This window comes from Phyllostomus discolor, chromosome 15 (assembly GCF_004126475.2).
Source record: "Phyllostomus discolor isolate MPI-MPIP mPhyDis1 chromosome 15, mPhyDis1.pri.v3, whole genome shotgun sequence".
NCBI lineage: Eukaryota > Metazoa > Chordata > Mammalia > Chiroptera > Phyllostomidae > Phyllostomus > Phyllostomus discolor.
In genome coordinates this window covers 6,559,777-6,582,267 of record NC_040917.2, presented here as the reverse complement: position 1 = coordinate 6,582,267, position 22,491 = coordinate 6,559,777, and the positions used below count along the sequence as shown (strand labels likewise).

General features: G+C 46.5%; 1 protein-coding gene across 4 annotated transcripts in view; it reads right to left on the bottom strand.

Annotated features, from left to right (window-relative positions):
• TARBP1 (TAR (HIV-1) RNA binding protein 1) overlaps positions 1-22,129 on the bottom strand; it is a 63,853-nt gene extending 41,724 nt beyond the window's left edge. For all 4 annotated transcript variants that reach the window (XR_004900826.1, XM_036016126.1, XM_036016127.1 and 1 more), the window contains exons 1-10: positions 21,206-22,129; positions 17,264-17,361; positions 15,770-15,839; positions 13,558-13,763; positions 12,347-12,399; positions 10,586-10,683; positions 8,378-8,513; positions 7,754-7,850; positions 7,196-7,285; positions 2,640-2,781 (exon numbers count right to left, since the gene is read on the bottom strand). Coding sequence is in view for 3 of the 4 variants with exons in the window: in XM_036016126.1 (XP_035872019.1) it covers positions 2,640-2,781; positions 7,196-7,285; positions 7,754-7,850; positions 8,378-8,513; positions 10,586-10,683; positions 12,347-12,399; positions 13,558-13,763; positions 15,770-15,839; positions 17,264-17,361; positions 21,206-22,091 (1,876 nt within the window). In the remaining variant the exon portion in view is untranslated. The remainder of the gene's footprint in view (positions 1-2,639; positions 2,782-7,195; positions 7,286-7,753; positions 7,851-8,377; positions 8,514-10,585; positions 10,684-12,346; positions 12,400-13,557; positions 13,764-15,769; positions 15,840-17,263; positions 17,362-21,205) is intronic.
• Between the last annotated feature and the right edge of the window lie 362 nt (positions 22,130-22,491).

Genomic DNA, 22,491 nt, shown 5'->3' with positions numbered 1-22,491 from the left:
CCAATGCCTCAAAGGTCATCGTTGTCTTAACAAATTGCCACAGCCACCCGACCTTCAGAAACCAGCACCCTGATCAGTCAGCAGCCCCCAACCTCAGGGCCAGCCCCTCACCAGCAAAGAGTACAGCTCACTGAAGGCTCCGGGGACAGTCAGCGTGCTCTAGCAACAAGGTAGTTTTTAGGCACAATGCTACTGCACGCTTGAGAGATGACAAACAGTACAGTGAAACATAACTTTACGTGACTCCCGTTACTGCGGAGGTCTGGAGCTGATCCCCCAGTATCTCTGAGTTCTGCCTCTACACACAGAAGGGAAGAAGACATTTGTAAGATCAAAGTTTGTACTCATTGCTCTCTGGGCATGACGTGGAAAAAGACTGCAGGGGAAGCGAGAGGAGATGCCAGGTGACCAGCCAAGAGGCGAGTCTGGTTTCCGGCCGAGAGGGGAGAGCCCCTGCACTGCACCCAGCAGGGGCGCGCACAGACACACGGGCTCCGGCACCCCAGACCTGCGCGCGAGGCCCGGTCCCGCGCTCGTTAGCTGCGGGGCCTCGCGACAGGCCGTCCACCTCTCGGGGAGTCTACGGCACCTCCTATGAGATCAAACAAGTGAAACCTGCAGCTTGCTTTGGGTTTATTATAAAAATTAAATAACATATGTGAAGTTCCTAGAACAAGCTTTGGGAGAGAGAACTTGGTTGACTGATATAACTGATATTTTACTATCTCAGAAAGCCATTAAATAAAAAGAGTCATGCGTAGATTTCTTTTTTCTTTCTGGCATATTACTGTAGTAAAACTATACTCTTCACATCCACTCCCAAGAAAAATTTAGGTGAGAAACCTAGTTTTCTAGCCCAGTGATTCAAATACTTAAAACATCTTTACAATATTTTAACATATTTTAGAAGTAATTTAATATATTTTGATGTGAATTTATTGAACGAGTATGGGAGAGAAACAATACCAAAAAAATATATTTGTATGTAGGTTAACTCAGTTTAAAAATAAAACAAAAAATAAACTTTATTACATATTATTTTTAAAATGCTACGAAGGCCATTTACTTACCACCAATAAGAAATCTGCTTGTATTTTTTTAATCTAAATACATAATCTAAATACTTTTTGGTGCTAGTCCAAAAAATTTAGTTGGTTAAACTTCTAAGTGTTATAAAGGTGAATCTTTTACTCATATTTTTAGTCTTGGTAATGCTTTATATCCCACACTTACATTAAAAATTCATTCATAAATGAAGAGTAAAATGAAACCAAATGCCATTACACTAATTGAGTTCCCCACATTTTCCAGCAATCACATAATCAAGGCACCCTTCGAGTTCAAGGGAGGCGGGGGAGGGGTGGGGGCTCTTTGGGGCTCTGGGTGAGAGTGGAATGTTTCCACTCCTCGAGGGCTCGAGCCTCTTCTCCTCCGACCCGCTGTGTGGGCTGGGAGTGACCGGGCGTGACCCTGCATCTGGCAGGGGCAGCACACGGCGGGGGCCTCTCAGTGGCTGACCGGGGAGTTCTCGCCTGCCTCCCGCAGGCACCAGAGCAGGCTTCTAGAAACACCGATCTCTTCAGAAAGCCCAGCAGTTTTCAGAAGCTCAGTGGATTCTCCCTGATTGTTACCTGAAAATCTCGTTCATCCAATTTTGAGTACTGAATCAGATCTGATGCTGTGATATGCTCTGAGTTATAAGACAAGTTCTATTTTAGGGGCTTAATCTATGTTTAAGGCAGTAGGGACTAATACTCCTTTACTGTGATAGGCCTAGTAAAAGAATCTCCCAAGTCATAGCACAAAAAGTTGACCAGACAACAGAGAGAATAAAACATAAAAGAGAAATGTTTGAAGAAGGAAGAACAGGTATCTCAAGTACTTTGGGGGGATAAGTATCTGATCATTTAAGAGCCAGCCCACAATCAGACTAAAGAAGTCAGTAAATGAAAACGAGGTAGCCTGAGACACACCTAGGAAAGTGAAGACGCATTGAATTCAGAGATGCAGGCCACCCAGATGACCGTGGACGAGGTGATGAAGAGGAAGCACTAGGAACGCACACGGAACCCTAATGATGACCGGACCTGCGGCCGGCGCCTCCGCCGTACAGTCTCACTCACATCCCCAAAGAAGCCGCCAGACTGACCTGTGCCCGCTGCCTGGCAAAAAGGAAAACTAACACAACCAGCCCTTCAATACTTTTCTCTAAGACTGCTTCTCACAGTCAGGTCACGCTAAACGTGACCCTGTGGCGACGAAGGGAAGAAGAGCTGACAGAGCGACAAGGATTTCTCCTTCGGAGGCCCTCAATGCACCGCCGCAGCCTCCAGCCCGCAAGAAACCTGGTGACTGTAGAACAAATTACTAGGCTGGTTTGTGTCCAACTCCTACTCTGGCCACTTATTCATTTATTAAAGCATACAACACAGTTTAAATCTCAAATCTGAGAACAGATAAAGTGCAAGTTAGGGAGCGACATTTTAGTGTCCTGTTATTCACAGTGTCTGGCTGAAAAATATGTGTGCATCAGAAAACTGACACATTTGGTACAGCCCGTACCTGGCTCTGAAAGCTAGTTAGCAGTTCTTTGACAACATTGTGGTTAGACTGATCCAGGAAAATGATTCCAGACTCACCTTCCCAAGCAGGTGGCTTCACATACTCTTCAACCAGGTTCTTCACAAAAGCATTCAAAGAGCATGTCTCCTGAAGTCCGACGGAGCTGCAGGTTGAGGGTCGCCCAAAACGGCTTTCATTAACACGCAGCCACTCACAGAGCTGGAAAAGACCACAGCTGTTACTTTATTTTAAAAACCTACCCCTGGCTGGCGTAGCTCAGTGGATTGAGTGCAGGCTGCGAACCAAAGTGTCGCAGGTTCAATTCCCAGCCAGGGTACATGCCTGGGTTGCAGGCCACAGCCCCCAGCAACCGCACATTAATGTTTCTCTCTCTCTTTCTCCCTCCCTTCTCTCTCTGTCTAAAAGATAAACGAATAAATCTTAAAAAAAAAAAAAAACCCTAAGCAGACAAAGAATTTCAATGTCCCAAAGCCAAGTTCTCTTCCACAATAAACTGAATTTAAGTGACTGAACACAACGACGTAATAAAGCATTTATCGTCATGAGAGAGTTGAGTAGACAGTGGAGGCAGAGAAAAGTGTGTGTGTGCATTGTCTACCCTCCATTCAAGATTTTATAAACTTCATTCACAGGCAAGAATTTTTAAAGCATCTAACATAAAATGCACATTGTGACAGGTATTCCAAAGAACATCTCTGCGCAAAATAACACATTATGTAAAACAAATTATAACCTTAAGTTAAAATTCATTCTAGCTTCACATACTAAAACAAGAATGTCTATTTTTGAGAGAATGTAGAATTTGAGATATGTTATAACTAAAGTTCCTACCTTGTCACAAGGTTATTTTTTATCATATATGTATTTTAAAATAGATTCATTTAAAAAAGAAATTCTGCCCTAGCTCTTCTCCATAACACTTTTTAGGAGACCTGCAAAACCAAGTCACAGAACTTTAAACAATTAATCTTTGATCACATGTAATTGTGAGTTTTTGTTTTGAAATCTATCTTCTTAACATTCTTTCTACAGTACATCTTAACGTGCAAAGTTATACATGAATTTAAGTATGAAGTAAATAATTATGTCTTTCTAAAAGATAAGAATTTTTTAAAAGTATTTTTGCCTCCATTAAAGTATAACCCCAAATTACAGGTAAGGAGACAAAATAATGATGAGAAATAATAACACAGCACTCGATGAACGAGTGAACCAGTGAGGACTGGAACCGACACCCGCACGAACCAATGACGGCAGCTCAGCACTGGAGGGAGCCACTGGGGACAGGTCTTTACCGAGCAGAAGGTCTGACACGCAATCTGTCCACAGTGGGAGCAGCTGGCATCTCTTTCCACAGAATGCACTTCTTCTTACATGCCTCTCAAACTGACCACACTACTAAGTTCCTTAATTATTGCTATAAAATATGTGGCTTTCCAAATCTTGTATTCCCACAAGGACAATCCTATTATAACAAAATTATTGAAGTAAACTCATTCATATTTTATTCTTTCCCTCTATCGAATCTGTCACAAAATTCAGAATATTTCCCTTCAAAGTCTCTTCATGTCAGACTTAGGGCTTAAATGCCATCTACCTGGCATTCCCAGGCACACAGGCTCCCTTGATTTCCCATTAAAATTCAAGTCACAAAGTCTATCTGGACACTGTCAAGAGAAGGAGAAGACAAGCCGAAGAGTGAGAGAAAATGTTTGCAAGACACATCTGAGCAAGAACTGGCATCCAACATAAACTCTTAAAACTTAACAAGAAAAACAAACAATCCAATTAAAAAATGGGCAAGAGATCCGAAGACACTTCAAGAACTCAGAGCGTACAGATGGCACGCAGAGTATGAAAAGATGCTCGCTGCCACACGTTGTTACATAACTGCTAATTGAAACAACCCTGAGCCACCACTACACACCTAATGCGATGGTGAAAATCCAAAACACCGGCACCACCGAGTGTTGGTGAGCATGTGTTTGCATTCACTGCTGGTGGGGATGCAAACGAGCACAGCCACCTTGGAAGGGAGTTTGGTGTCTCTCGCAAAACTGTAAACGTTCTCTGACCATACAATCCAGCAACCGTGCTCCTTGGCATGTAGGCAAATGAGTTGAAAAGTTATGTCCACACAATAACCTTCACATGAATGTTTATAGCAGCTTTTTTCATAATTGCCAGAACTGAGAAGCAACCAAGATATGCTTCTGTGGGTGAATGGGTAAATAAACTGTGGTACATCGGAAAATGGAGTATTATTCAGTGATAAAAGAAACAAACTATTCGGCCATGGAAAGACGTGGAAGAACCTTAAAGTGCATCAGAGGAAGAAGGCAATCTGAAAAGGCTTCACAATGTATGGTTGCAACTATGTGACAGTCTGGAAAACGGACACCACAGAGGCCCTAGGGGGCGGGGCGGAGAGAGGGAAGAACAGGCTGAGCGGAGGGATTCCCGGGCGGTGAAACTCTCCAGGATGGCACTGTAACCGTGGGTACGTGCAGTTACCCATTTGCAGAGCCCACAGAAGTCACAACACAGGCTGGACCCTAATGTAAACTGTGGACACGAGTTAATAGTAAGGTTTCTATTGTAACAAATGTAAGCAAAGCAAGAAGCAATAAAGACAGATATTAATAAAGTAGATAACTGAAAAATTAAGTGGAACACATAAAGAAATCCAAAGGTCAGCCTCTTAAAAGCAAACAATTAAAGGCCTGGCTTATCAAACCAAAGGAACAGACAGAGGCGGCTGTGGGGTTTACGCTTCTATGGGCTACGCAGTCAGAAATGTTACAATGTGTTTCCTCACTCAAACCTGACCGCTCATTCCATGTACCAAATCAACTCCAGAGGGTTCGCCACAACTTACAAACCAATGCGACCAACAGAACTTATTTGGATACGTAAACGAAGTTGAGTATTTGAACAAAGTGCAAGAAACAAACAGAAAAATACATTTACTGAACATTTGGAAAAGGGTAATTGAATTGGATATTTGAAATCAAGAAATTGTTAACATTTTCAGTTTAGTAAAAAGGGCCTATCTTGTGCCTTTTTAAAGTCCTTATTTTTTAGCAGTACATAGTGAAATATTTATAGATGAAATAAATTTTGAAATGAAAGTCTAGCAGAAGGAACTGATTAAATAAATTCCAAAACATTTAATCAACCGAACTTTTAAATATCACATATGGGAGAATTAGCAACATGTTAAAATGCTCATATACATAAAGATAAAAACAAAATTCAAAAGAGTAATTTTAATTTTGTTTAGAAATATCATATATACTAAAATGTCATTTTAAATATACAAATATAGTAAGAAAGCAAGAGTGAAAATATGCATGTATTAAAAAGTTAAGAATTAAAGCAAAAAATGTGTGGGCATTATAGGTGATTATTTTCTTTTATCATTCTGTATTTTTCAGGTTCCACATAATTACATGCATTGTGACCAATAATAGAAGATGAAATTCTAATTTTTTTAAAGATTTTATTTATTTATTTTTAGAGGGGGAAGGGAGGGAGAAAGAGAGAGAGAAAGAAACATCAATGTGCAATTGCTGGGGACCATGGCCTGCAACAGGCATGTGCCCTGACTGGGAATCGAACCTGCGATGCTTTGGTTCACAGCCTGAGCTCAATCCACTGAGCTACGCCAGCCAGGGCTTTTTTTTTTTTTTTTTTTTGCCAGAATTATTTTAACACAGGCCAAGCTGATTTCTCTTGCTTCTCTCCAGGCAGACAGAGCCAGCACTAGCTTCTGAAAGAGGTCATCACATCCCCAGCCTCAAGCACTGGAGAAGCACAGAATAAAAAAAATAAAGGGTCCTGAATGGAAAAACACGTGACCTACAGGGAGCACAGACTGGAATGTGACCGAGCACACAATAACGGATGAGAGCTGAAATCAGTAGCACGAGTTGGGTCCCACGACTAAAAACAAAGAGGAGGAGGAAGGGGGCGCTGCAGAGCTGCCGGCGGTGAGACCCTCAATGACTGCAAGGCCCTGATGCATTGTGGGAGGTCGGACGGGTGTCGGAGCGCAGGGCAGAGTCAGCGACGGACAAGACAGAAGCCATCACAGCGGGAACGCCGGAGGTCTCTACCCTGGGCAGTGACTGCGGGAAAGGAAAGACATGCAGGGTCTCGAGGTGAACAAGAAACATAAAGTCAGAAGAAGGACGAAGTACCGAGATGTCAGGCTGGGGCGGGAAGTGGGCAGATGGAAGTGCTACGGGCTGACGGGAGAGAGAGAAGGGGTCGGAGTCACTCACGGCTGTCGCGTCTGCCGTCATCACTGCTCCTCACACCTCTCACCCCTGGGACCCAGCTCTGCCCTCCCGCACCCCTCCCCCTCCCGCGCGTCTGCCTCCCTCCCAGCCTGCCTGTCCCCCACCCCCGCCGCCTCCCCCGCCATGAGCTCTCAGCTGCATCATCAGTTAGTTCTGCTCAAAGCAAATGTACCATTTTTTAAAATCTCTGTGGATAGATAACAAAGCAATTGTTCTATTTTGTGTAAATGGCTGGTGATGAATTCAATTAGAAAACAATTTTTATAAAGATTTCAAAGACCTTCTCATCAAATTATTTTCAACCTCACCTCTGTCCACAGTGACGTTCCTCGAGCTAAGGACTCCTCTTGTCTCAGCGACAGGAGAAAAGCTGAGATGTCGGAAAGTGACACTTTTTCCTGGGGTGGGGGAGGGAGCTTTTTTAAAATTACTCATTTTAAAACTTTCTAGTATACTATTTAAAGTATCGTTTAGTGCAATCTAAAGAAAGCTACTTTTTAAAAACAGAATATTGTTTAACTTTTAAAATGAAAATATTGATTACAAACAACACATTATATAAAAAAAGATTAATTTATAAATCTGTTCTCCTTAAAATCAAGGTTACTATCTGAGAGACAAGATGGTCACAATCTAAAAGCAAAAACAAGACATTCTATAAGAAATTACTCATTACTTAGGTCAAAAGCGATTCCCACTTTTCAAAGCTACAGAAGTGACCCTGTGCCTTAGGGGAGCCGGCTAGGCCTTCGGTTCCCTTGCGGCTGCCAGTGGGGAGTTAGCACGACAGGCCTGCGATTGTGTCCATTCTGTTTGCCCGCCCACTCCTCCCAGAGGAGACTCTCAAGGAAAGGAGGCGCACTCACCACGTCGAGCAAGTTCATGGCTGTCTGGAGCAGGTAGCCCTGCGCCGCGCCCCGCAGCAGGATCTGGTGCGTGGCCATGGTGCACTGCAGCACGTCCCTGGGGGCAGACAGCACACGTTTCCGCAGCCAGTTCTGGCGGTGGGAGTCCCTGACAAGCTGTGTGTAATTTCTACTGTGACTCCTGCGGGGAGTCACTGCCCGGAGGATTGCAAAGCCTGTGTTTTCCACTAAGGGCTCCCATAAAGCTCCATTTTAATATGAGACAAATCTTTTTTAAAACTACTGAGGCTATAAATGAAGATAATTTTACATTTTAAAAAATATTTAGTAATCAATACTTCGGTTTGATATTTCATCTGTTGCTTCCATTGATGTATTTTTAAAAACTTACTGTCTTATTTTAAAGGGGTCAAAGGGCAACAGCATGTGCTATGGCACATACGTGAATTAGGGATTCATAGAACAAAGTAAGCTCAACTGTATGAATAGATGTTCTAATTTACTTTTTTCTTATAAAGTTAAAATGCCAACGTTAACTAAAACCATTCACTACGGAAAACCACAGGGGAGACCAAAGCCGGGTGATGGGAAATCACGCCAAAACCCACACGCAGGCTCAGTTACCTGAGAGCGAGAAGCCCCTCCAGGCCCAGGGCTCTGCACCTGGGGATGCCGGCCAGGGCCTTGGACAGAAACAAGATGGGGACAGCACACCAGTGTCTACTGGTCATCTTCTGAATAAACTTCAACAAAAAACTACCTGAAAGGAAAAGTTTTAAAGTGTCATCGCTGCCGCCACCCCACAGGACAACAGGCCCCCCATCAGTAGACATTCAGTAGGAAACTCGAATCAACAACCATGATGACATGGACCCCACGCCCACTGAGACAGCGGCCATCGAACCGACTGGCAGTGGCCAGGGCCGACCGGGAGGCGGGGACACTGCTGCGGGGAGCGAGGCCAGCGCGGCCGGCGCACCGAGCAGTCTGCTGGCTCCTCTGACGTGCCCCGGGCGTGCACTCGAGAGAGTGGGAAGCATGCGTTCACTCGAGAACACGCATGTGAATGTCCACAGCAGCGGTGTTCACAGTGCTGAAAGGGGACAGCCCCAATGTCTACCAGCCGATGCGTGCATCAGTGAGCGGTACCCACACAACAGGGTCTCGTTCGGCCACGAAAAGGGACGGAATATATTGACGGATGCTTATAACAGACATAAATCTTAAGGACGTTAAGCTAAGTGAAAGGAGCCAGACTCAAATCAAAAGGCTCCTCACTGCACGGGCCCGCTGACCCACACTGTGCAGGCAAATCCGCAGAGACGGGGAGTAAGCAGGGCCTGACAGGAGCCGCAGCAGGGGGGACTAGAAGTGGCGGCTGGTCCTGGAGCTTCTCTGGGGTTGATCGGAATATTCCGGGATTTGTGAATAAACCAAAAGCCAGTCCACACTGTAGAAAGGTAGACTGCAGGGTATGTGTATTATATCTCAATAAAGCTATTGGAAAAAATCCATGTTATTTAATTGTATTCCTACTTAGCAAGACAAGTACATATTCTACTCTGTTGTATAGATTCTAATAACCATGAAGCTATATATTTTTAAGGAGGTGAAACATTAATTTTTTTACTGTTAGAGGCTATTCTTCTGTAGGGGCTGTTAAAGAAAAACAAGGTAAGAAATATTGCTGGTAACTGGCTGCTGGTACCGGCAAATAATGATACTAAATTTTCCTCTCAGGCAATTTCTTACCTACCCTGGATCTAATCACTGTAATTTACTTTTCCATTTTAAAATTTACTTTTCCATTTTCCACGTTTTACTGCTCTAGTTTAAAACAAAGGGACGATGCTCCATCCTGCCTTCTGTGCTGATGTGTGACTTCTAAGGACACCCAAGCCATGCAGTTAGTGAAATGGCTGTTCCCTCAGATCATCACCGTGGAGTGACATTTAAGGAATCCCTGCAAGCTCCTGAAAGGGTGTCGCATGTATTTCCTATCCTCCAAAGCACCTGGCACAAAACCAGATGCACTTAAGACAGTCACCAGAAATCACTGACTGAAAAAACTACTAAGTGAAAACTAAGTGAACATTTGATTTTACCTGCCTCTCTTCTGCTGGACTAACAAAGTTTCTGCTTTTTGCCAAACACCTTGCTCATGACACAGGAAGATGGCAATGGGCAGGCTACCTCTTCAAATTCATTCAACATGTTTACAAGTGCCTACTATGTGCCCGGCACTGGCCACACACACACACCAAGCATGCAATCCTAGGGGCCCCTGACCGCCACCATCTCAGCCACATGGCGCTACTGCCGGGCAGACATTTGGGTTGTGGGTAACGCCGCTGTGAACACTCACATACCTGCCCTTGTATGAACGAGGCGTTCAGTTCTGGAGTGCACACCTGGGACACAAGGCCTTACAAAAGCAGGTGTGGTTTTCCTTCTATCCTCCCGCGTCAGTGTCCACAAAGGGACAACTGCCCACAGTGAATATTCTGTTCACAACTTTTCCTCACCCCGGGTTCTTCCTTCCTCCCCCCGGTTTTCCTGATGTCAGGAGGCCAACAGAAACAACCAGGAAGACGGCGCACTGCAGCGCACACTCTAAAACTCCTTCCACGCCAACACGGGGGATGAGCCACGAAGGAACGTGTGCTCAGTGACAGTGCACGTGCATGTGAGCCTGGTGGTCTGCACATGCCGGGAAGGAAACTGCTTCGGCAGTACTGAGTGTGAGGGCCAAGGGTGGGGCTTATCACCAAGATACTGAAACACCGTTTTCAAACCAATCAGGTTTTTTTTAGAAATCTTCGCTGCACATACTCTTTAGTTCTTCTGGAAGAAGAGACACGTAAGTGACTAGAAACCTCTGTAATTTCAATCCCAGTGGAGAGCCACTTCCCATCAGCTGGCCCGGCGACCTGGAGACGAAGGGGGAGAAGACGAGCGTTCAAAATCCCCTCACAGACCAGCATACCAGAACTAGATGGACCGCAGCCCCACATTCTTGCAACATTGAAACAGTAACACCAGCTGCTCTTTCTGAACCTGCTTTTTATTTCTCAAATATTAGTGAAATACTGAGGATCCTTCTGATTCCACACACACCAGATCTTCCAGGAAAACGGAAATGAGTCGGTCACATGCTAAGTGGCATGGATTTCCTTTTTATAACACGTCCCCTGACACAAGTACGTGAATCTTGCCAAAGAGAATCATTTTTTTAAAAGCCTAAAAATGATCATTTAAAATTACATTTTATTATGCTCTATATATAATCCAATGCTTTTAAACCTCTAGATATTAAATAAAAGAAAAACATTTGCAGAAAGACACATTAGTAATCGGTTACTTTTGTAAGAGCATTTAATTAACATCTACTAAAGTCATTTTTTTGGTCCTTCCGGAAACATTATCTATTTATTGAACACATTAGCGTGCAAGAAAACAGAGGGCGTTTCATGAGAGATGTGTCTGACGACTCCCTCCCTCACAGGGCGCCGAGTGGGTTTCACTGCTCCCCAGCTGTCTAAGATGCTTCCGAAAACTATTCAGCAGCAATGCGTTATTTCAACACTAAAAGCAATTGGCAAGCAAAGCATTGCTACACTCCTTCAATATTTATCTAATGAGACTTAATACTAATATAACTTAGCACAGACAACTTTAAACCTTTTGAAGAAACTGAAGGTGGGAGGTGTTTTCCTGTTTGGAGGTACACCCAGCAGAAGACTTGCAAGGATAAACTTGGTCAAAGTTAGAAAGACAACCTAATTTCAAAAGCAAAGGAAATGTTTACAGTGATAATTCAAGAGGAGAGATGACACCCAAACACTGGGAAGGCACAACACTGACAGACCCCCTCAACCGCGTCAGCCTTTCCAAAGGACGAAGGCGGCAAACCCAGGACGTGTGACGGGCAGTGGCTGCCACCGTGGGGCAGGGAAGGGGGAAGTCAGGGCGAACCCTGTGTGCGCGGTGCGGGACGGAACTGGGTGTGCGAGTGTGGACCGCGGTTTCCAGTTCAGGCAGATGGAGGCGCCGACAGACACTGGAAGAGACGCGGATCCGTCCGCTCTGCAGACAGAGCTCGGAAACAGGGGCGCCCCCCAGGGAGAGATGGCGACTGAGCAGACGTGGTAAAACATCAACACGTGGGGAACGTGGGTGAGAGGCAAGTGGGGATTCTTTGCACAATTCTCACAACTTTTCTGGAAGTCACAATAAAAAGGTAAAAGAAAAAGGAAAAAAACGTTTAAAGGTTGTTTAGCCCAAGTCACTGCAAGTTCCAAGAGGGCAGAGGGAGGGGGGAGAAAGGAAGCTATGGAAGACGTGCGCTCCGAAGCCCAGGAACGGAGGGCTCAGGTAGGAAAGGAGGAAAAAGAAGAAACACTCACTACGAGAAAGGCAAGAAGAATGATAAACACAGAAGAGGAGACACAATAAGAAAAAGCTGAATATCTGCTACGTAACATATATTATGACCAAATGCATTAAACAGTTTGGTCATTTTTTATAAATGTTAAATTTATATGTCAAATAAATATGACTGCATCGCTACTAAGTAACATCACGTTTGTTTACCTGCTATATAGAGAGCTCTCCGAAAGTGCATCCATCAATGGTCCGATAATAAACTAAAAGAAAAAACAAGTATTTGAAGTTGAGTCATCATTGTGATTTTGAAGCCCGAGTGCCTTAACTGCACCTCCTACTGCAGGGCAGCAGACCAGCCGGGACCAGTACAGCTGACCCCTTACTACACCACAGGTTAATTCACCATGGATGGTCTGGGAGGGTCGTCCCTTAGTTTCACCAGAACAACAAACAAGTACCGAATTTTCTCACCTGATAAAAATGTATAAAACAGAGAGTTCGTGCTGGATCAGGAAGGAAGAAAGGAATGGAAAGAAGAAACACATAGTGGCAAAGAAAAATCGGAAAGATACCCAAGAGAAAACGTGAGGCTCTGTGCCTGGAAGACAGAGGAGGGGGAATTACATCTTCAAAAATACTCCTAGACGTTGGTTAAAGCAGGGAGAGCAGGAAGCTCAAGGAACGGGGGAAACGGGGTGTGTGTAACATGGTGGCATGCTCGGGGGAACTGGGAAGGGAAGGGGGACACGGCACTGTCCCCGACCAACAAGCATTCCTGTGCACCAGATGAGTGTGCGAGGTTTTAAAGGCAGTGACGGTGGATAATAAGTTGTTCTCCTTATACTATAAACAGAGCCACTAGGGCCCGTCGTCAGACAGCTGGGGAAGTGTACTCAGCTCACCTCGAAACCAGAGGTGAGTCCCAGGTGGTCACGTGACTCACACGGCACTTAAGACTTAAAATCACAGCTGTGACTCTCACAGTCGCTTTGCCCTGTGGGATTTCTGACAAAGAGCAGTACAGGTGCTGGTAAAAGATACATCACTATTTCACACGCACAACAAAAACAGCTCAAAAGGCGATCTCTGCTTCGTGCAGTAGATAGACAGTGTTAACTCACTGGCCCAAACTGGGGACACAGATCACTGCCGAGCCCCCCCTACCCCGGTGTGCACCCTCTGCCTCACAGCGTTTACCATGCTGATACCAGAGAGCCACTTTCACAGTGGAAATGCTGCAGGCAGCCTGTCGAAGCTTTTTCCACAATGACAGCTAAGCTTCGAGAAGGAGGACTGGTGTTTGCTTATCTACAAAATGTTGCTTGCTGTCACCGAGGCCTAGCATGTTGTTTGACGACCACGTAAACGCAATGCAACGCCTGGACACAGGGAACAAGGGGAGGACACGCTGCCGTTACCTCGGAAACGTCTGGCGAAAACGGAAGCGCCTTCGTTTCATAGAGCTCCAAGAAGTGGATCACGCCTTCCTTGGTCAGGATTTTGTTCTCACTCTCAAACATCCGTTTGTAAATGCACAAGTGCCAGGAGGGGTGAAGGAGCCACCGGCTCTCAGGGAAGGTCTCGGGCTGACACGGGAGCCCCGCATCCTGTTTCTCCGGGTGGACTGTGTGGTCATAAACAAACACACACACACACAGCACGTTAGCGTCGCCGCAACACCACACAGTGGGTCTGCGTTCAACCCCATCCGAAGGTGCTTCATAGCTGGGTAATGACCACAACGCCGCATCGGCCAGCGTTCCAGCTTCAGGCAGCTTCACTTAGAGAGACTGCAGGAGATGTCAGCGCTGCCGCGTGCACAGAAATTAGATACAGCCCCTGCACACAGGTTTCCGACACAGGTCGGAAATTTACATGTGGGGTGACTCCAATCAATTCTTCTCTCCCCTGCCTGACTCAATCCAATTTTCATTTAGAAATCTGAAACCGGCACTCCTCTGCTTGAAGCCTGTGAACGGCTTCTCACAGCTCACAGAACCAAGTCTGAACAAAGGACGGGCTGAGCGGCACAACTGCGCCGCCCTCCGCCCCCATGCCCACCACCCCGCGCACGGGGCCCTGCGGCCTCCCCTCACTGAGCTGTCCGGTCCGGGGCGTCTGCACACAGTGTGCGCCCTGCGCTTGCGCTTCCGCGCCGCTCCTAAGGCGGCCTTCCCCGCTTGCCTCTCCCAGGGGCGGCCCCACTCACTGCACCCTCCCCCGCGGCCCCTGGTTTGCTGCTTGCATGGAACTTATCATCAGAATAATCTTTTCATGGAAAACACAAAGTCAAGTGAAAAATAGGACACCTGACTCACCACTTTATCCTAGTGCTAAGTATCTATTAAGTAAATATCTAATTGAGTGGGGCGTGGAGGGGAACTGGGATAAATATGTAACTCAGAGATACCGTTAACTCTTTAGACACATATTTTAATTTTATTAGAAAAAATTCAGCATTTTTAATTCATGGCATTCTATAAATAAATTGCCCCATTATTTGTAATTTACACCAAGATACTTGTTCAGCGCTTTGACAATGATAATTTTTCAAAATTATCATATGTCACTGCTATTTGATTGCGTTTGCCAAGGGCTATGGGCAAAATGTGGTAATAAGAGAATCATTTTAATAGTAAATGCCTAAGTGAAGTTGCAACAGGATTCAATTAAAATCTAGCCCCAGGTGGGAAAATATGGTCTGTGAAAAATCCCAGTGTCTCAGGAAGCCACCACAGCAATCAGCTGAACAAAGCTCAAGTCCTAAGGGGTTAAACTATTATGAGTGTAATTTCCTAGACTAGGCGCTAAACCCTCCACACAGGTTAATTCTCGTGTAAACACAATAAGGCAGGATTTTATCATTCATATGAATATAAAACACTGTTAGCTGGCATTTAGCTGTTTCAGCAATCTAAACCTAATTCCCTAAGATAATTTTAGGAGGCTCTAGTTTCGTTTTATTCAGCCTAGAAAGCTCTAATAGTACAGTACTGCTTAAGGGCTTAAAACCACGTTTAAAACTGTATGTTGCAATTTCCTCTTCCAAAGAAGTCCAACATATAGAACTGAAACCCCCAAAAAGTAACTCTAACAACGAAACAGATCTATTAAGAAAATAAGAATGGAAAGTGGTTAAAATACGCAATACCAAAGAGCTACTATTAAAAATGCAGACTATACTGCCATTAAAACATTACCAGAGAGTCCTTATCTTTCAAGAATGTACCCTGACATAACCACAGGCTGGCCCCAGCCGGACTGGCTGAAACTGGGTGATGGGGTTCATCTTCTCCTTCTGCAAACGTTTGAAATTTTCCGTAATCAAAAGTTTAGAAAACTGCCCATACCTCTAAATCACGGAAAACTCCGCGGCCCTTTCAAGTCATATTCTCGAGGCTACCTACGGGACATATGCAAATGTATTTGGATAGACTGCTAATCCCGAACGAAGTGTTACAAACAATCAGTGCAGAAGGTATGTGCTGGAATGTTAATAGCAGGCTCTTATTTCTTTAGACTTTCATGGTTTCTCCCAATTCTCTATAACGAGTAAGAGTTAGTAATAAGATCAGGGGGGGAAAAACTACAGATGTTATTTAAAAAAGTCAAACTAAAAGTAACCATTACCGTTTTCCTCTGACACTGAATATTCAAACAGATTGTTTAGCTTTGGTAAAACGGGCTTTATAACATGTATCTGAAAACAAAAGCAAAACGACATATGAAATGAAGGATCATCTTTGAAAACTCAAGGGGATTTTCATCTATTCATACAAGCACAGACCTTCCGTCTCCCACCCCCATGTAAAAAATAGGCAGAAGGTGCCCGACTCTTCCAGCTTTTAAGTAATACAAATTCAAGTATGCAAGAGTGGGATAAAGCCAATGACTGCAACCTGGAAAACAGCGACAGCAATGTTACATCTACACAGTGACTAGCACACAGTGTGTTGAGAAACCCTCCACCATCCTGGGAAATAGGGCTGATGACACCAGTGTATTACAAAGGGGAGAAGACGCTGAAATGTATTCTCTCTGTCACTCAGGGTGCTCAAAGGCACACATTTAGAAGCAGAGCCCCTTAGGGTTCAATGTCCTTCACACTGAGACTATGTTGCAGGGACAAGTCTAGTTTATATATCCTTCCCAATACAGGTGAGTTTCCAAATGAACAGTGGAGGTCTCATGGATCTACTGGCTAAGGAATTTGGAAATGCTTTTTCTTTACTCCTCATCTCTACAATTTTATACACACACACACATACACACACACATACACATATCTATATATTTTAACATACGTGAGTAATTATTTCGGTCTGCACTCAACGCACATCTGAATGGACACCTCCGTGACTCCCCAGCTGGCTGGCCCCCTAGTGGTCTGCAGCTTACAGGCCGGGGACTCCTAGACCAGGGTTCCCCAGCACGGTCCCCAGGGCAGCAGCATAGGTGTCTCTGGGGACCGTGTAAAACACTCCAGGTCACAGGTGCCACCTAGACCCGCTGAACCAGGCACTCTGGAGACGGGACCCAGGAACTTATACTTTAACGAGCCACCTGGGTGACTCGAATGAATGTTCAAGTTTGAGAATCACTGCAGTAGATGAAGTCCCTTAGGAGCTTCCTCTCAACTCAAAAATTCCATGACTCCACAAAAACTCATTCAAAGTCAACTGAAAATGATTGTTCAAGCTTCCATTCTCAGGCCTAGGTTTGCACAGATGTAACGACGTAAAAAGAGAAAAGAAAACCTACAAAATTAAAGGGCAAATGTTTACTTAATAACAATTTACCTCAGCAGTGCTTCAAGTAAAATTTTCCTAAGTGTGTATTTCTCTGGAGATTACTCATAATGAGGAGAAACTAACCCTTCAGAAGCAAATGTCAAGAGAGGATCAAAAAAGACTAAATTCTATGAATGAAAACTTCAGTCAGTTAAAAGTAACCTTTCATTTCCTGGGCTTACACTCGATCTTAACTTTGCACTTATGCCGATTTAGTTCACTTCTGTTCTTTTATGCTAGACCCAAGCTGGTCTTTCCGCGCTGCTTTCACAGAACGTTTCAGAAAATAAAGGCCGGCTGCACGTAGGACTTGTTAAAATAGGAAGACACTTACCTGGTTTCCTTCTAGAGTTTCCAGAATTAAAATATAGTTTTCCCAAAACTTCAGAAGTTCGTCTTTTCTCTTCTCAGACCACCAAAACAGACTTGGGCCTGTTACAATTTTAAAAAGAAAATTACTTGGCAAATTTCCTAAGTTTCTCACCAATAGTAGTTCTTAAAGTTGGGCCACTATCACCACATGCTGCCCCCTCTAAGGAGGAGAGGCCACGGGTCAAAGCCTTGACCGGAGGCTTGGGTGAACAAGAATCTCAAAAGGAGACTTTTTAAATACATATATATATAACTGTTTTAGAGTTCTGGGTAAGAATGAGACCAACGCAAACTCTACTTTTTCTCCCTAAGAACCTCACTGCATCAGTAAAGGATTTTTCAATAGCAAAAGCCCAGTAGAATAGAGAAAACCAACAGACTCATGAAAATTAAGTATTAAGTCGGCACAAGGAAAGCCAAGAAGACTTTGGTTTATAAGATCACCTGAGACCTAAGGAGCTGACACAACAGTTGCTTCTGTAAGCGGCGTTGAAAGCAAAGCTAAACGGAAGAAGATTCGCTCCGTGTGTCTAAGAAACAGTCTAGGTGCCAGGGCCCTTTCCTGCGCTTTTTCCCCTGACCTGGAAAGAGACTGGAATCTAGTCTCTGGAGAAGGTAACATAGGGGCCTCTGAATTGGGATGCACGGGACACGCTGAGGTCAGGGTGAGTGCCCTGGGAAAGCCGGGATCAGGTGGACGGGTGCGCACCCTGGGTGCCAAGACCCCCTCCCACATGCCCCAGCCCCATCCCCATCCCCATAACAGCCGTGCAGGTCCCAGATAGCAGTCTGTCTGCCCAGGCGGACACTGCCTAGCGGGGGACTGGGAGGCCTGCGGGGAGTCTGGCCAGCCCCAGAGGGAAGGCCTGAAAACTCGAACATCGGGGAGCACCTGGCAGTGATGGTCACAGTCCACAAGCAGCACTCACGGGCTTCGAGCCAGAGATTTGATATGTACGGTTCCTGCTTCGTACACACAAACAGGCATCTAAGGGCCACCGGGCCACCTGGGGAAACCTTGATGTTAAAGATCAAGACCAAAACAAACAAATAAAAGGAAATTTGGAAGAAACAAAACTATGCAGGAAAGAGGAAACCTAAAAAAAAAAAAACCTTTCACTAACATCTTAAAGGGCAGTAAGAGAGGATAGTGCAGGGATGTTGTAAGAATGGGACACTATTAGAAAGGATGTTCCCAGAACAAAAAATCTCACGACAATAAACTTTGATACAAGAAACTCAGAGAAAGAACTGGAAATGAAGTTGAGGAAATCACCCAGGAAGTAGAACAACAACAATTATATATATATAGTTGTTGTATATATATATATAGTTGTTATATATATATATATGAAAGAAAACCTGCTTTTTGAAGACCGGTCCAGCAGACTCAAAATCCTAACAGCACAGAAAGTAAAAAGGGAGGGAAATCAAGATAATTCAAGAAAAAGTCCCCCAAGTGAAGAACGCGATCTCCCAGGAGGGCAAGTCCAGCAGGTGCCCCGCACAGGGATGCAGCGCGCCAGGGACACAGACCCTCCCAGCCACCACGGGGAGAAACAGATCACATGTCGATCAACACGATTCAGAGTGGTTTCAGGCTCTGCAACAGCAACCATGAATGTCCTGTCTTCTGAGACAACAGATCGATGCCTTTAACATGTTGGGTGAAAATGTTTTCCAAGCCAGAATCCTACCCCCAGTCAAACCAGCAATCAAAGGTGAGGTCACAATAGAGGCACCGAGGCTGCTTGGTCTCGGCTTCGGCCAAGGATGCAGACAACCCCCAGAGAACACTGCTGCCATTCTGACAGAGAAAAAGCCGGAGAGTCTAAGACATCCCAAACTTCTGAGAGCTCTACTCACACGGCAATTCCGAAGAACAGAAAGCTTCTCCAAGAACAGACAGGACACACAGGACACACCTTTAGCTGAACCCAAGAGGAAGAGGTGGACACCAAAATAGCAGTTTCAAAATGAAATTTTGACAAGTTTTTAAAGGCCAGGTGTGGACTAGCGTGAGAGTTAGAAGCCTGAGAATCACCGGGGAGTCCAGACCACACACCATACCAGCTCTTCCCCTCACACCTCCCCAGGTGCTCCTGGGACAGTCTGTGGGCAGCTGCAGGCACCCCAGGGAACATGCACTACACTGTAACAAGCCAGTAAACCAAAAAAGAAGCTAGGAACTCCAGGACACGGCGCCAACCTGGGCTCAGGTGAAGGGAACAATCCCCAGGACGATGGTGAAGGCACATCTAAGAGGACTCCAGGAGAGCGTTCAGGGAACTTGACCAGATGCCTGATGATCTGGTTTCCCACAGGAAAGATGTAACCAACTAGCAAAGACTCTGGGGCTGACGAGGTTGAGGTGGTAAGAGATAAGGAGAGAATAAACAAATTTGAAAAGGACATAACTCTAGGAAAATCTTTCAGGTAGGAGAACAGCGTAGTGTGTATTACATAGATCGATCGCCTGTGAATAGTATTTTCATAACCACAGTGCTGTAAATGCTGACCTCCCATTTGATGGAAATTATTAACTATAACAATGGATTTTATGATAAAAGTACCTCATTTCAAGACATAGGGGCCAATGCCAAAATAATCAGCTGAAGGGGTGAAGGTGGTTTTGCCCTGACGTGGACAGCAAGTACGGAAAGGCTACAGCTTCTGTTTTAACACTACAGAACAGCCAGCCCTTTAAGGAGTATTTAACTTCGGTGATCCTGACAGTGTTTTCCAGTGAAGACGCTCACAGGATGAATGGTCACCAATCTGAGCACTGTTAAAAAATTTACTCTCCAATGTTTTAAACTTGTGTGGAAATTTAACCTGCTCACGACTTCAGCCAGACAAAAATCTTTTACCAGCAATAAACGAATAGGTAGCCACAGCTGAAAAAAGAGGAACTGGCGATGAGACAATTTTTGAATCAATCTATTTAGGACTTCGACAGCTCAAAACTAGACTGAAGACAATGGAAGTATATTTTCACACATTTCAGTGAGCCAGCCAATCGAGATTAACATGCCAAGTAAAAGGGAGGCCTTGCTATTTCATCTACTCCTGTTCTGTAATAAGTGTAGGGAACACAGCTCAGAATGCTTTAAAAATTATTTAAAACCTGACCCATTCTATTGAATCACTGGCAAAAATACCCTCAGTAGGTTGACTTAGGACTGTACAGCTAATAAATGCTAGTAATCCTGCTCCTAAATCACCAAGTGAAATTTCAAAGTAAAAAAAAACAAACAAAAAAAAAAAAAACAAAAAACTGGCTAGCGTAGCTCAGTGGATTGGGTGCGGGCTGCGAACCAAAGTGTCGCAGGTTCGATTCCCAGTCAGGGCACATGGCTGGGTTGCAGGCCACGGCCCCCAGCAACCACACATTGATGTTTCTCTCTCTCTTTCTCCCTCCCTTCCCTCTCTAAAAATAAATAAATAAAAAATCTTAAAAAAAAAAAAAGTGATGGTTTCTAGGACAGCATTCTAACACTCCGGACTCAGTTCTCGTGGTCTGTCCAGGTGAGTATTTTTCTCCACTCTGCTGGCAGCTGTCCCTTCCTGTCTGTCCCAAGGGACCCTCCACGACAGAGTGCACATTTGGTTTTGTGAAATCCTGCGTGGGTACAATTCCTAAGTCATTCCACGGACGCAGCATTCCACCCTGCTCTAGGTCGCGGTTGGGAAATGCACTGTCTGGGCTGCAGTGACTTGGGTCACTTCGTAGAACGCCCGCTTACATGAGGGTCCCCAGGTTTTCGGACGCCATGGGGACCACGGGAATAACCAAATTCGCCCTGGATGGAAGAGACGACCTCGAGGGGCTGGTATTCGGACCCAGGCTGCCTCCCTCCCACAAAGTCAAGCAGGGTTGGGCTGCGGTCAGAGAGGCGGATACCGTTTCCTTCCCGGGGTCCAGAGCTGCAGTCCGCGCCGTGCTCGGCCGACACCTCCACCGCCCGCTGCAGCAGGTAGCGCGCGCGCTTGCGCGTCAGCGCGTCCTCGGCGAGCGCCAGCCCCGCCTGCACCGTCTGCCAGAACCGCGTGCAGCATCGCGCGTCCGGGCTTCTCTGGTGCTCGTCGGTCTCCGGGAGCAGCCGTTCGGCCAGGGCGCTCAGCACCTGCAGCCTCGGACCCACGCGGCCCGGCTCTGTCGGCGACAACAGCCCGCCCCACACGGCCCGCAGCACTGCCCCGCCGCTCTGGCCCAGAGCCGGCAGCAGCCTCCCGGACGCCAGCGCCGCCGCCTCCCCGTCCCCGGCCAGCGCCAGGGAGAGCGCGGCCTGCGCCACGCGCTCCAGCAGCTGCCCGTCCTCGCGGGGCCGGAGGCAGGGTCCCACGGCCGCCAGCACCTCCACGGCTACCTCGGCAACCCCCTCAAGGCCGGGGGCTGGCCCCGCGGCCAGCAGGTCGCGCAGCGCCTCCTCGGCCAGCGTGGTCGCCAGCTGAGAGCCCCCCGCGAGGCGCGCGCACGAACGGAGGGCCGCCCCCGCCGCAGTCAACAGGCGCCGGCGGTGCGGGGCCGGCGGGTCGCAGTCCGTGGCTCCCGCGGGGCGCGCGCGCAGGCCGCGCATCAGCGGCACCAAGTACCCGGCGGCGACCTCGCGCGCCGCCTCTGGGAGCGCGTCCCCGCCGCCGCGCACCGCCTCGTCCTCGAGTCTCTGCAGGAGAAAGCGCAGGGTCTCCACACGCTCGGCGGACGCCTCCCCGCGGCACAGCGTCGCGAGCAGGACCCGCGGGTCCCGGCTCTGCGCGAGCAACGCTTCCGCAAGGACCCACTCCATTTGCCACGCGCGCCGCCGACTCCTGGCGCCCAAAGGAGGCTTGCGCGTGCGCGGCTGGCCCAAGCGAGGGAGTGCGCGTGCGCGGCTGGCCCAGGGACGCGCCCGCAGGGACCCGGCTGCAGCCCAGCGCTGGTCCAGCTCTGTGCAGCGCGGGCTTGGTCCACCTGCCCTGCCAGGAGCCTAGACCTTCTACCCCTTTTTGACTAGTTTTTAATAAAACGTCAATGCAGTGTCTACACCAGCTCCATCGACTTTTAATTGGAGATTGGCCTGCCCGAGGGCCCTAAATCGTCAGGTGTGCCTGTGAGGCACAGGTACCCAAGGAAAAAGTTGTCCATCACAATCACTTGGGAGCTTATCTTCAAAAACTTGCAGACTGCTGCCGCCTGCAAAGAAACTG